Below are 14,594 nucleotides of genomic sequence, written 5' to 3'. Positions count from 1 at the left end.
GTGTGCGTATGTGCTATTTCTTTAAAAAAAAGACCTCAGTCAGATGCAGAAGCTGAACAATTTTAGATATTAAAGAGAAAGCTTTATGGGACATTGCTAACAAAAATATCGGATGCTTAGGAACAAGCACAACTGAACTCTGGGAATAAACTTTCAGAATATAGTTGCCTTAGATTTTCTGTGAGGGCCAACTAATCAAGTTTTTTACTTTTATCAGTGGGCAGTCAAGATTCTTCTAAATGGTTCCAGCTTGACCTCTGTTGTTTATCTTCATCTGAGGACCAGAGAAACACTTGACGCAGATGAAAGTTTTATTTAACTGAAGTGACAGCAGAGGGAAGGAACATTTATAAATTTGCTATTAAAGTTAATGAAAAATGAGACATATATGCTACTAAAGCTTTTGGTAGTGAATTAGTGAAGTTTAATTATGCACCTCATGAGAAAGGGAAAATATCTCCTGTCATATAATGCTGGAAAAAAATCTTTCCATTGGGTGAAGGTTGTTGCTTTCTTGCTCTACGCTGGAGAAAATAGGTGGATTGCAGTAATGCAATAGCTGTGAGCTGTAAGAGTCCATGAGATAATTAAAAAAAAACCAACATCTTGCATTTATAGATAGTTTCACCTCACAAATAATTGCCTGGATAACAATCCCTTGCTATCCCATAAGGCATGAGGCCCACCCTTAGGTGTAACTTATTTGGGAGAGGACTTCCTATGGGTTATTTTTAGATATCCTTAAACATGCAAATGCTGAGCTGATCAAGAGTCTCTCCCCTCCCTCCTTCCTGTATTTTTTTCTTTCTTTCTGAAATATTCCTTATCCAGAAATACTCAGGCTCCCCTTCCCGGTCCTCATAATGCAAACTGGGCAGTTGCAAATCACTTTCCCTGACAAGAAAATGGTCTTAAAAACCATTCAAAGGGGAAACCAGTGGCCGAGGAGTGAAGGATCTGTTCTGGCTAGTGGGAAGGAGACAAGGGGGTAGTTTTGTCTGGCAAGCTAGAATGTGGAATCTGTTTTGAAAAAAACGGGGAAGCAAAACTTTATTTTCAATCCCACCTTTTCAGAGGGCATTTGATTTCGCCTGTTTGGGTGGCAGGATTCCTTCCAGACAAAACAATAGTATCAGTCCACACCAAGCAGATTAATTACTGCTTTAAGTAATTAAGCAGCTACCCACTTGACTTTCTATGTACGTCATTTCCCTTGACATTTGGAACGACATCTCAAAATTCACTCTCTTCTTAGACAGATGCCCCTGCTAACTTTGCTTCTCTGAGAATGATGCCGCCCATTTGGCACCTCTGGGAAAGCCCCTCTCCCTTGAAAAAGAGCTGTGAAGGAGAAGCTGGGGCAAGCCTGGCAGTGCACAGTTGGACATATAATACTGGCCTATTCAGAAAGTTGGTGGGTGGCTCCTGTCACCAAGGCACCTCAAAAAGCTGGTTTTTTTAAAAGGTAATGATTATACTTTTGTGGATGCAATTATAAATAAAATCCATCTGTTGCTTATAGGATCATAGTCTGCTTTTAAAATATTGTTTTGAAATCACTGCAGAAAATGCCACATTTGTTGAATTTGCCTTAAAACTAAAACTTCAGCTGGACATTTTTCTGCCCACTTGGATCAGAAGGAAATATTCCTGGCTTCATGGCTATTTACTTTTGTAATAAATAGAGCTGGCCCTTAATAACTTTGCTCAAACTCCTTCAAACCTACGCTTTTTTGAAAGTGAGGCTGGTTAATTCAGAAAGGGCTGTCTTTCAGATTCCTAGAAAATCATCATAATGTAGGTTGATAAATCATTTTCTTTATTATGTTTATGTCCAAACTTGGGAAGATGGATTTTTGCTTTTTCTTTCTCCCTGAACAAGTTTTCTTTTTCAAATGTTCCCTCTGCCACTGTCAGTTCAGCTCTTTGGAAAAAAGGTAGAAGTCATTCCACTCTGTCATCCCTCTGCAATCCTTTCCCTCTGCCATCAAATTTATTGAACAGAGATGTCCAAAATCACCAGAAGTTGAGCTAAAGTGGGTTGGAAGGAGATTTTTGATTAGTCAATGGTGGAGATAAATCCCTGCCATTCTTTCCAGAAAAAGTGAATGTATATTGTAAATAATTATTCTGGGATCTAAAGTTTCACCCAATATATGTAGGACCGCATTCAAACATTTATAACATGTGCCAATATGAAAATAACAAGTTGATTTTTAGTGTCGCAAGGATGGCTGAGGTAGGGTTTTTTTCGTAGTAATTTCTGCAAAATGGAAAATGAAATAAAATTGATGGCTTCTTGCTCATAATTCTGGATAGGACATTAGGCATACTTGTGGAAAGAGTTTAATTGCATGGAAGACTGATCTATGTATCTTTCCTCCAAAATGTTCTTCACTGAATTCAGTGGGATCTTTCTAGTGAAGATTTGTGCCCCTGCAGTTGCTAGCCTTAAGCGACTGTAAGGTTAGTGATTTTAAAGCAATCTCCCCACTGGGAATGATTTTATGATTAGGATTTTTTTTTTAAGTTCTGAACATTCGCTGTAGATTTTTTTTTGAAAGGGTTGGTTTCATTCTGACTTGGTGATCCCCTGAAGAAGCCCAGGCCACTAACCAATGAGTTTTCCTCCCTGCTGTTGAAGCAATTCACTTTATGTAAAATCCATTAGGATTAGAGGAACTGATAAGGATTGCAAAACAAAGCACAGTCATTCAAATGGTAATTGTGAAGAGTATTTAAATCTATTTAGTGTTCTTTAAAAAAGCCTTCTATATAGGGATGGTTCGATATCAGGAACACAAAATGTTTGGACTTCTTAAAAATGCCTAATGGCTGTGCAAGGCTTGCTTTATGCTTGTTATTCTATATGCTGAATATAAAATCTTTGAGTAAATGTCATTTATTTCCATCTGGTCTTTAGGGCATTTACACAAATCTTGTTGAAATTAACAAGCAGAAGTAGCATGTTCATACTCAGAAATATGAATTGGATATGTAGTTATGAGGCCACTGCCATACCCCTGTACAAGTTTTATGTATAATTAAATGGACTGTATTTATGTTTACTTCTCTTCTGTCATGTTCTCATCATATGCAAAATAAATAATTAAATTTAGAAATGATAAATGTGGAAAAGGACAACGTTACAAACATTTCTGTTTCCACTGTCCACACATTCAGTTCTGGACTATAAGATTTCAACCTGATCATTGAAAATAAACGTATAACAAAAATGATTGTATGGTTAACAAATTCGGCACTGTCTCCAGTTTAGAGAAATACACTGTTTTCCTAGTATTTCTATCTCTGTAGCGAATACTTTCTCTGTATGAGGCAATATTCCTGTGTAATAAGAATCTGGACTCAAAATATTTTAAAGAAGAAATATTTTAAAGAAATTTGCAGGGGGGAAAAGATCTAAAACTCAAGGGCAATAATTTAGACTAATTGTACAAAATTGTGCAAACTTAGTGTTGCAGAGAATATTAAAAAGGGGGAAGTCTTATACGTCTGGAGCATTGAACTGGAATTAGGAAAGGTATGTTTCCTTGAAGATTAGCACTGATTACTTTTCTGTCCCAGGGGTTCAAAGTGAGGGTGGATAACCATCTAACCTATAAATACGGTAGCTCTGAGTTTCAGTATATGATATCAAACACTTCTGGACCTCATGGGATTTATTTCTAGGGGAATCTAGTTTTTCTTCCTGATTTTTATCACAATTCCCTAGCACTTGTTTCTGTGACTGGATCAAATTCCAAAAATCTCCTTTCACTTCTGAAAAAGAAGTCCAGATCCAGGGGGTTTATTTGTGCTGTCTTTGTAGGTTCAGGCCTTGTTGCCACCCATTCACACACTTCGAAATAAAGCAATCGGGATGTGTTGTTTGCACCGGTCTACGGGAATTGTCTTTCGAAACAGCCTAGCCACAGATCCACTGAGCTCACTGCGGTGCAACTGAAATTGCAACTGGATCCTTCCCACGGAAGTTTCGGGCACTAGTCAGTCCCAGCCTACATCAGAGAATGAAAGGAGCTGCTTACAAAAGATTCATCCTCCCCACAGCCCAGATCCTCCATATTCAGGAATGGAGGGGAATGACCCCGCCTCAAATCTTTTCTTTTTTTTTAAACACTCCTACTCCGTTAGCCAGGCTTGGTAATTCATTTGGAAAGGGAATGCCCACTCTTTGCATCGCCCGCGGGGATCTCCTCTCCTTCCCGAAGAAGGCTCCGAAGAGAAGCCTCAGCTGCCTCTAGCGCTGCCTCTGAAGCTCAAATGCGACGGATCGTGAAGAATAAAGAGTTACAGGCTCCGAATCGGGCATATCTACACCATTTCCTTGGGCAAAGAGGACCGGCGAGACCAATTAGCCAGAACCCTGCAGTTTCGAGAAAGACCCAGTTCACGGAACGGACAGCCCCGAAAACCCGATTTTCGCTGGGTCGAGGACCGTCACAAACTTGAGAGCTCGGCGGGGGCGTGGCTTGCTGTTCCCCCTTCTTCCTTCCTTCCTTTCTTGGCCAGCCCTCTGCTGCTCTGATTGGCCGCTTCCTGTCCAATCAAATCCCAGAAGAAACGTTTTCTTTTCTTTTTTTTCTCTCCGAGGTAGGAAAAAAAAAAGAGTCTGGGAAGCTGATTTTGCTGAAGACTCGTGGGCGGGTGGATACTTTTCATCCCCCCCCCCCTCTTTCTTTTTCCAGAGAGGGGAGTTTCTGTTGTGTGTGTGTGTTTGGATGTGGGTCCGCGCGCGAGATTGGGTTCTGTTTTTGGGGGGGGGGGGTTGTTGTTATTTTGTTTGTCGCGCCTGACTTTCGCAGCGCGTGGCTGGAGCTCTGCGTGGCCTCGTTTCGCCTCCAGCAATGCGGCCAGGCCAAGAGACATTTCGGCGTTGAGCTCTCCAGGCTGACCAGAGGAAAGGAGGCGGTTTTACTGCTGGCTGGTTTGTTGGCTGGCTGCGGGTCAGTCGGAGCACACAGTTACTGAGTCTGGGGGTCCATCTGTCAGTTGAAGGAGTTGAGACAGGAGCGGGTGGCCGCCGGATCGGCAGGATGTACACAGCCGGACTCGCACCCTTTTATGCTTCCAACTTCAGTCTGTGGTCAGCGGCATATTGTACCCCGGCCGGCCCAGGCGCTGGCGGCTGTTTCTCCTTGGATCCCTCGGGGCTCAAGAAACCGTCTTTCTGCATCGCGGACATCTTACACGCGGCCGCAGGAGAAGCCTCTGCGGACGGCCTGCCCGGAGGAACCGCGGCCAACCTGGCCTCCCATTTAAGTGGGATCCATGCCCATGCACAGTACCACGGCGCCGCTTCCCCGCTTAGACCAACACCCATAGTGGCCCCGGACACTTCAGTCGCCTTTGCCACTAGGCTGTCACCTCTCTCGGCTACCTACCACAACTCCCATCCTCAGCACCAGCGCTCTCCCACAGGGGGCTCCGGCGGGGGTGCACGAACCCCGGGCGGAGGGCAAAGCCGCCAGACTCACGCCAGCTCTGCAGCCGCTCCCTCTAGCAAAGACTTGAAATTTGGGATTGATCGCATTTTGTCAGCCGAGTTCGACCCGAAGCTGAAGGAGAGCAATACTCTGAGAGGTTAGCTTTTTTGATTTCTCCTCCCTTTTGGAGAACTGAAGTTGTTTTGTTAAACTGTACGTGCAACAGAACGTACGTGTGTGTGTGTGTGTGTGTGTGCCTCTGTGTGTGTGTGTGTGTGTGTGTGTGTTAGTTAGTTAGTTAAACAAAGAAGCAGCGCCCCTTAGAATTTGAGCAGAATAGTCTTCTCCGGTTCCTGCAGGTTCCTTTTCACAGTCCTTTAGCATGGTCCCTACTGTCTCTTTATTTGAAGGGAGATTATATGTAATCTTCCCGTTCAACTGGAAGGTCAACCCTATGTGATCCTGCTATGAGGCTGCGGACCCTTGCTTACAACCTGCAGGAAGGGTGGGTTGAACTGGGGAAAAGAATTTACAAAAGGATCTGTTTTGTTAATCTTCTTTCAGTTATTAATACCCAAACCTTTTATATTAGCTCGAAAAGATTGGAAAAAAAACAAAAAACAAAAACAAATCTTTGACTATAATCAAGTGTAACTTGTAAAATTAGCCCTTTCCAGAAATGAGGGAAGGAACTCAACACAGCTCTGCTGCGGTTTGCAATGTTTCTGTTGTTGCTCAATGGAACAAACAGTTGAGCAATTGGATTGCTTAAAAATTCAGAAATATTTGAAGAAATTCAGGCCAGAGTCTCCTTCCAGAATGTATTTACTTGGAAGTAAGTCTCATCGATGTGGACACTGCAGTTGTAAACTAATTGAGTGGCTTTTCTCTAGGATCACAGGGTACATGTAGACCTGTTTTCTCACCCCAAAATTGGGAATAGGTCCTCCATGAGGTAAATGGGGTTTATTTCTCAGTAAGCATTTATAGCTTTGCATTGCCCATCAGTGAATGTATTAATCTGTGTGTTGGAGATAGGAACAACCAATCTACCTCCATGAGCAAAGTCAACCCATTATTGCTTATGATGGGCAAATTTATGACCTAAAGGAAAATTATCTTTGATTGCACCTAATGTTAGATATCCTTGTGGATTATGAGAAATGCAAACTGCCCAAGAAAGCTTTATTTTCCGGGACATAGATAGGCGGGCTAGTTGTGGTAGGATAGCTGTGATTTAATTGTAAGATCACATCAAAGCTGCAAAAAACCTGAGTTTGAATTTTTGGGTTGGATGGCTTAAGCTCCCACAATAGTGAAAGCTGGTTTCTTGGATTGAAGCCCATTGGCCCAACTCATTGCTGAGCATCCATGGGCCTGGAGGCTGTTTTTTACCTATCAGTAAATCAATCTGTTGGTCCCTTGGCAAGCAAATTTAGAGAGGTTCAATTGAAGAATGTGCTGAATCAAGCAAGGGCCTATCAACAAAGGTAAATTGCCCTTTTACTTTCAGTGTGGCTATTTCACATTTGTAAAAAAAAGCCTATGAAAAGCAGCTTGGGCTGTTCATAGAAATATTTTACTTTGGCTGTCCTTCCTGAAATAATGCAGGATTTGAGCCCTTCAGTCTTCCTTCGGTTTTTCCACTTCCCTCCACCTATCCTTGGAGTGGAAAGGATTAGCACAAATAGATTATCAGCAATGCAGTACTGCAGCTACATTAACTGGGAAATGTAACTAGGGAGAAAATATCTTATGGCCACCCTCACCCATCTAACATGTGGCATCTAAGGCCCAAAGAGGTTGCGAAGTTTTTCCCTGGTTTGGGCCTACCCTGTCCCCAGAGAAGTGATTTCAGCCTGTCTTGATTGGAATTAGAATTGGTTTTAGAGTTTAGTTTTGGTCTTGGATGAGGAGCACATGCTGTGAGCCTCACAGTGGCATTTGTGCAAAAAGGAGTTTGTCAGTTTCAGGTCTGTTGAGGGCCTTCAAACCTTAGAAGGTGGCCTTGGAGTCGTCCCCCATCCCTACAGGCCACTAGGGCATGTCACCAATGGGCTATGGCTGAGGTTTGTAGAGAGGGTTGGGACCTGCACCATTCTGCTAGTCTTGTAACAGAGCTCTCCTTGTTCCTGTGCCCACAGATCTGACCTCTTTATTAACCGCCAGCCGCCCAAGCGGGATTCATGTCCCCACATTACAGCCTCCATCCGGCCAGTTCTTCACGTCTCTAGAACCCATTAACGAGACTTCTGGGGTCCTGGGACCCTTAAACACAACCCCAAGGAATTCCGTTCAGCACCAGTTTCAAGACACTTTTCCAGGTATAAAAACTCATCCTGAGCACGGATCAATTCCTATCTGCCACTCTCAAAGTGAGAGTGAACCTGGTTGCCTTCCGATTTTCCCATCATCCCTAGACAATGTGGCACTTTTCCTGGCTAAAATCAACTCCCTTTGGAAGGCACCCAATTGAGGAAAGTAGATTAATTTTTTTCAAGGGTTTTTTTCCTTACTCACTTTTACTCTTGAAATAAGGATCATCGAAGTAAACATATGGAAGGCTCAGCGCTTGCAATTAGGATTCCTCAGCACCGGATCCTAAGCTCGTTATTTGCTTCAGCAGAGCTTACTTCCACGCAAATGGATCCTGGTTACGGATGGCCCCTTTGACAAGCCAAAAGACCCTCAAACTTAATCTTAGGTGTGAAAAAGGAGCTAATGAGAGGCTGTTTCTTTGCTCCTGACTTAACAGACATCCTCTCGGGGCTATAACTTTGGAAGGCTGGGATTGCTAACGTGGCCGAGAAATTAAGCAACATCTGGAAGATCGAGGGTTAAAGGCACCGACTTTCAAGGAGAATCAGAGCCCGGGAATCTTTAGAGGGGAGTTAAATAGACTAGCGATCCAGCTGCATAAGGCGATCCAAAGAAAGAAGGAATTGTAGGGGCGGGCTGCGTTATTTCAGGCACAGCAGCAGCAGCGCAGGGTTCTTTTGCAACCACTAAAAGACAAGATTAGTGATCCTTGACTACAGGAACGGAGCTATTCTTAGCAGCCAGCTTCTACTGGAAAGTTTCTTGGAAAGTTAGCTCCCTTGGACGCGCTTTCCCTGCAAGCGGGGGCGGCGGGGATTCGACTTAGATCCACTCATGATCAGCCCCTTAAATGCCTCTTTTTTTTTGTTCAACCTTCCAGGTCCGTATGCGGTGCTTACGAAAGACACGCTGCCTCAGACCTACAAACGGAAACGCTCGTGGTCCCGGGCGGTTTTTTCTAATCTCCAAAGAAAAGGATTGGAGAAACGCTTTGAAATCCAGAAATATGTCACCAAACCGGACAGAAAACAATTGGCCGCCATGTTAGGTCTCACAGATGCTCAAGTAAGGATTTTTCCCCCCTACTAAAAAACTCCTTTTGACTAATTTATCTGCAGCCCCAAATCCGATTGAGCATTTAGCTGTGATTCTGCATGGACGTCTATTATAAATCCCATCCTTCCACAGGCTATTATTTGTTAAAGCTTAAATGCTAATTATTTAAAGCAAAGGAAATCTGTTACCTTAGGGAAGAAATAATACCACATTTCCCTATATTTAATAGGTAGCAAATAGACTTGCCCACTTCACCTTTCATGAGCAACACCCACACCATTAGTGCCTTGTGGTATCCCGATTTCTTACCCACTGGACAAACAAATGTTTCCAGAGGAGGAACTACCATACAGTGGTTCTACAGTAATCTCTTACTGAAGCTGTTTTCATTATTCCTCGGCTTATTCCAAAATAATTTCTACTGGTGGGATGTGCACAATAGTCTTACTACCATAGTATTATTTCAGTTAGGCTGGCAGAACACATGGAGCTTGGCAGCTAAATCATCAGACCACATTTGCACACCACAGCAAATTATAAACAAAAATAATAAATTTAAAATCAAATCTAGCAGGTTAATGGTGTTATGCAACTGCAGCTCTTAAGATGTTGCCTGATTTGGTTAAGATTCATGACTGAAGTCAGTCACCAATGCTTGAATTCAGGAAACTGGATGTAAAATGGAGTCCTTATATACCTGTTAATGTCCTCCTTCATATTTGTCCATATTCAGAGAAGCTGAAATGCTGCCTCCCAAATTTGTCATCTAACCCATTTGCATGCTCTTACTGAACAGAGTGTATGTTTGTGCAACAGCCTTAATCACAACAGTTACCAACCAAGCAACTATTAGCCAACATGTTAAGCCTAATTTTAACATTGATTAAATTTTGTGTGTCTGGAAGGGTGTACATAATGGAATTTTGCGTAACCTAACTACTTTATGGTTCAATGTAATGTGGAACCAAAAATAAAGATCAATTAAATAAGCTGTTAAACTTGGTAGATCTTGTTTGTAGAAAGTGGTTGAAGTGGACAGTGTTTTATGTGTGGGAGAGGCGCCTGCAGGGCAGAAAAGAACAACTTAACCGCCCCTCCCCCACCAACCTCTGGGTGCAACATAAGCAATTTGTTTCTACATGGCTTCGTCCTGAGTAAGACAAGGCAGTAAATAACACGTCTAGCGGGACCATAAATTAGGTCAGAGATTGATCTGTCATTACAGCCGAAGTGTTTATTTTGGCTGTTGGCGGGAAATGCCAGCAAGAAAAAAGGGACAACTGGCTGAGAAGAAACCAAAAATAGGGACAACTGCCATTGACTCCAGCCTAATCCTGTGGAACTGAGTCCACTGTTCAATCCTGAGCTTCATATTTTTTTTTTCTTCTATTGATATAGCGGGAGAAATTGGACAAATGCACGTTTTCTCCCTCCCTCGCCAGTGTTTTCAATCACAGTGGGTGAAAAGGGATCCTGATTTTCTTTCCATTCATTCACAAATGCCCTTTTTGGGTGAGCCAGGAAGTTTGTCTTTTGAGGAAGGAAAATTTCCGAGCACTTTCTCTAACTAATATGTAAACTGTAGGAAAATGCCAGTGCTACCCTCCTAGCAGGATAAATCAATGATTTATCATCCAGATTCTATCATATCATAGACACAGGAAAACCTGTGAATGTGTAGAAATGGCTGGCTGAACTACAGTTCCCAGCAATTCCAGCCAGTCAATAGTGGTGGATATCGGAGGTTCCTATAAAGTAAAGGTGGGGTGGGTATAGAATACTATTTATGAAATAACATATGATCATAGAAAATATTCTATAGTTTTTATTTTAGTATCTTTTCTTTGGACAAACACACAAACATTTTGTACCCTATTTGTAAAAAAAAATGTCTGGGAAAGCAGGCACAGTCTTAAATTTCCTGAAGTCACTTTAATTGCTCAATTGTGCAATGCTACAAATGGCTTCTGAGAAGTAATTTCCACTGAGTTCACTGGATTTTCTCCTTGGTAAATAGATATTGCTTTAACCTCTGTCTTTGAATATCTAGTTGACAATTTTAACCTGGTCCCTCCGTTTGTTTTAGAATCAGTGTTAAAATTAGTTACCAAGCTACAAATGCACGTATACCATCAAGATGGCCTATCTTGGAATCATTCTCAATGACAACTTTTTTATAGGGACAAAATAAAATGAAAATATAGTGATAAAAGTGACAGGACAATTATAAAGGCAGATTTATAACCAATATCAATGTTATTTTGTTTTAAACTGTTTAAATATTTTTTAAAATGTAGGTATAAATGGGATTAGCTGTTATCGGTATAATATATCCCCATCTCTTCAGTTTACATATACTTGATCCTGTTGGAAATAGAAAGGAACTCCAGCCGCTGAAGTAAAATCAGGCTGAGGCACATTCCCTGCTACTTTCCAGAACTAAAAAGCCTGGGTTGTTTGATTAACATTCCAGCTACAATCACCTGTAGACCTCCCAGATTTTAACAAGAAAAAAATAGAATGAAGGGAGAACTAAGAAAGAAAACTAGAGTTTGTAATTTTAATGTATAAAATGCAGATGGACAAATTAAATGCAGAGTTGTACAAATTAAAAAAATTATATCATTTTGTTGTAGCCTGAGAGCAGAAGACCGGATTTGTCTGTCTGTCTGTCTGCCTGCCTGTCTGTCTCTCGCAACTCAGTTTTGTTAGAAGTAAAATCTAAACTAGTGACTTTGCCTGCAAATATTTCTGCAGGAAAATGCTGGGCTCACTCTTCAAAACAGCAGGATTAAGAATTTGTGAAGTACTTATGATGGGAAGGGCAAACTTGGGAGTTCAGCAATTTTATCTCTCCATTGAGAATTTTTTTTAAAAAAAGTTCAAGGCATTTTCCTTTTCCTCTCTTCTGCCTTTTTTTTCTACTAATGTCACCGACCTTGATAATGCCAGTGCAAGGAAAGCAAAAATAATGAATTAGCACTTCTGATTCAGCTTTACCCAATTCCCTTTATTATCGTGTATGACAACGGTGGGGGCGGGGCGCACCTTTAAATCCTGAATTAAACTTTGGAACCCCCCTCCTCTGTGAGGTCTGAACAATTGCGGCCAATGTTTTAAGAGGACCCAGCAAAATGATCCAACCTCCAGATTTTGTCGGGAAGGGGCAGAGAGGAATGGATGACATTCTGCTCAGGTAGCATAAACACTTAGAGTTTGAGTTTATTTGATTTCTATGCCACCCAATCCCGAAGGACTCCGGGCGGCTTACAGAATAAAAAGAATAAAAAGAAAAAGACTTAAAAACAATAGGACACACGAAGTTAAAAAGAAAGGCAACAAACACCCAATCAGAAGGCCTGCCGGAAAAGCCAGGTTTTAATGGCTTTGGGAAAGGCCATGAGAGTGGGGAGGGCCCGGATCTCTGGGGGCAGCTCATTCCATATGACCAGAGCGGCAACACAGAAGGCCCTGCTCCTCGGCGTCGCCAGCACCGGCATTGTCCTGCTGAAAGCACCCGGAGAAGGTCCAACCTGTGCGATCTTATTGGTCTAAGGGAGGTATGTGGCAGGAGATGGTCTCGTAGGTACCCAGGTCCTTAGAGTCATTGTTGTTGTGCTTTCAGCTACTCTTGATTTCTGGCAGCTACTTGGACAACCTTACAGGGTTTGTGGGCAGTGGTTTGCCTTTGTCTCTTTGCTAGACTGAGAGAGAGGGACTAGTTCAAGGTCGCCCAGCTCTCCATGTTCTAGCCTGTTGCCTTAACCACTAATCAAACTTACTGAACTCTAGGGTTAGTCTCCCCAAATGCCCAGACAATTGTGAGGTGCTTCTCTCCCTACCAAAAGCATCAACACTTCCTCCTCTTCCCAGTCCCAAGCAGCACCCTCCATCCTTGAAGTGATATAAAGCTTGTGCTCAAAACAGTTACATTGGCCCAACAATGGTTGGATGACTAATGAGAAAAATGGCCCTAAATTTATCTCAAAGACATGGTCCTTCCAAATTACTGTATTGTGCTCTTATTTCTTTATTCACGAGAACTAGAATATTTCTCTCTACTTTTTTTTAAAAAAAAATCCCAGACCAGGGAGGGGAAATGCTGATCTAGCCCGAGTTAATTGTGAGCCCCTCCTCCCTTCTGCATTTGCCCCCCCCTCGGCCCCCACACACAATCCTTTGCTTTGTGCTCTCCACCCATCCATCTTTTTGTTATCATATTAATGTATTTGTTCTTGTTGTGTTCCTTTGTCATAGTTTACTTTAGTGTTCTATTGTTTTACTTGTGTTCCGTTTACACGCCTTTCATTTCTCTTCCTTTTCCTTATTCTGAGCCGCCTAGAGTAGCCTCACGGCGAGACAGGCGGCAGATAAATTCAACAAATAATAAATGCATGAATAAATTTGGCCCGCAGGTGAAAGTCTGGTTCCAGAACCGGCGCATGAAGTGGCGACATTCCAAAGAGGCGCAGGCGCAGAAAGACAAAGAGAAAGAGCCGGCCGAGAAGGTGGCTGCAGCCGGAGCGGCTCTGGGGCCCGGGCCAGCAGGCGAAGGCGAGCTCGAGCGCAGCCCTAGCCGCTCGGAAGGCGAGAGCGACAGCAGCGAGGCAGAATCCCTGGATCTGGAGCTCGGAAGCGACGGGGAAAGGACTGAGCCGGGAGCTCCTCCTGATCAGGGCCTGCAGCGGCACATCTCGGAGCTGCACCCACCCGCCGGTTTGGAGACCGCAGCTCACCCCGAGCCGCCGCCTCCTCTCCCAGGCCTGGAGCAAGGCCGGGAGCCTCTGCGGTGCCCCGAGCCTTCGTTTTGCCTGCGGGACTCTCCGTGATGGCCTCCCTTCAGCCAAGCTGGGAACCTGCCAAGAGCCCCAGCTCCGAGGGCTCAGCCTGACAGAGGCCTCTGGTTGCGGGATACTAACTCCTAGTGTGGGCGGAGCGCTCCTGAATGGTTTCCGGGGGAATTGACTTTGAACGGCGGGTGGAGCTGGGCTACCTTCGGAATCGGGGCCCTGTCTGTCCCTGTATGGAGTGTGCGGGGGGGCCCCGGGCACATCCCTAAAAGACATGGGACGGCCCACAGGTGATCCTGCAGGCCTCCAGACGGCGCGCCCTGAACGGGTCCACTCAGGTAGGCAGGGAGGGAAGTTGGGCGCCTTCGCGGCAGAGGGTCCCCCGGCCACGAAGGCTTCTGGTTCGAGGAGCTTAGCAAAGGCCAAGGGGAAAAAATCGGCTTTTGCACGTTTCGATCCTCCACTGGCTCCCTGGCAAATGTTTGCTTGGAAAACGAGGCTGGGAGAGCCAACAGACTTGGAGAAAGATGGAGAAAAGTGGATTGTAAATAAAGAGTTTCTTAATACTTTAACGGGTATTTTTGTTCATGGCAAAAGTAGGCTAGTTGCCTTAATGGTCTGACGGCTGAGTTGCTGATTCTTCTCCCCAAATCTCCAAGTTCTGTGTCCCCCATAGGATGGTGTGTAATAAGTACTTTGAAGAAAGGGTAGGCAAAGTTTGTTCCAAACTTTTTCTGAACTAATAAATGCAAAGTTGTAGTATAGGAAAGCAATCCTTCCAGGGATTTTAAATTTCCTTATTTATTAAAAAAGCTAGGGATTTCATTTTGGGCTCTGCATTTAATTTCTTTAGTTACAATGCATGGAATGGTGATAAGCAAATGGCACTTAAAAATAATCCACTAAATAAAATTTGAAGGTTTAAAATTTATTCTACTCTAAAGATAGAATACCAATATAGAGGAAAATGCAGATTAATTTAATG

At 43.3% G+C, this 14,594-nt stretch overlaps 1 protein-coding gene across 2 annotated transcripts; it reads left to right on the top strand.

Annotated features, from left to right (window-relative positions):
* Positions 1 to 4,062: 4,062 nt before the first annotated feature.
* Positions 4,063 to 14,181, top strand: HLX (H2.0 like homeobox). Of its 2 annotated transcripts, XM_032216778.1 has the most exons (4): positions 4,063 to 5,601; positions 7,589 to 7,768; positions 8,644 to 8,828; positions 13,235 to 14,181. In XM_032216778.1, exons 1-4 carry the CDS (start codon positions 5,055 to 5,057, stop codon positions 13,646 to 13,648), a joined length of 1,326 nt encoding a protein of 441 aa, XP_032072669.1. In that variant the 5' UTR covers positions 4,063 to 5,054; the 3' UTR covers positions 13,649 to 14,181. The 2 variants fall into 2 exon arrangements, with proteins under 2 accessions (XP_032072669.1, XP_032072670.1); XM_032216779.1 differs by lacking the exon at positions 7,589 to 7,768 and having other exon boundaries at positions 4,903 to 5,601.
* Positions 14,182 to 14,594: the final 413 nt, after the last annotated feature.

This window comes from Thamnophis elegans, chromosome 4, assembly GCF_009769535.1.
Source record: "Thamnophis elegans isolate rThaEle1 chromosome 4, rThaEle1.pri, whole genome shotgun sequence".
NCBI classification, from domain to species: Eukaryota; Metazoa; Chordata; class Lepidosauria; order Squamata; family Colubridae; genus Thamnophis; species Thamnophis elegans.
The sequence above is the reverse complement of the archived record's forward strand: the minus strand, read 5'-3'. Positions and strand labels throughout refer to the sequence as shown.

Excerpts from the sequence above, each read along its gene's own strand:
- HLX (XM_032216778.1), top strand. The coding sequence starts at position 5,055 with ATGTACACAGCCGGACTCGCACCCTTTTATGCTTCCAACTTCAGTCTG. Across the intron at positions 5,602-7,588 it reads GGAGAGCAATACTCTGAGAG|ATCTGACCTCTTTATTAACC; the intron begins GTTAGCTTTTTT and ends CTGTGCCCACAG. Across the intron at positions 8,829-13,234 it reads TAGGTCTCACAGATGCTCAA|GTGAAAGTCTGGTTCCAGAA; the intron begins GTAAGGATTTTT and ends TTTGGCCCGCAG.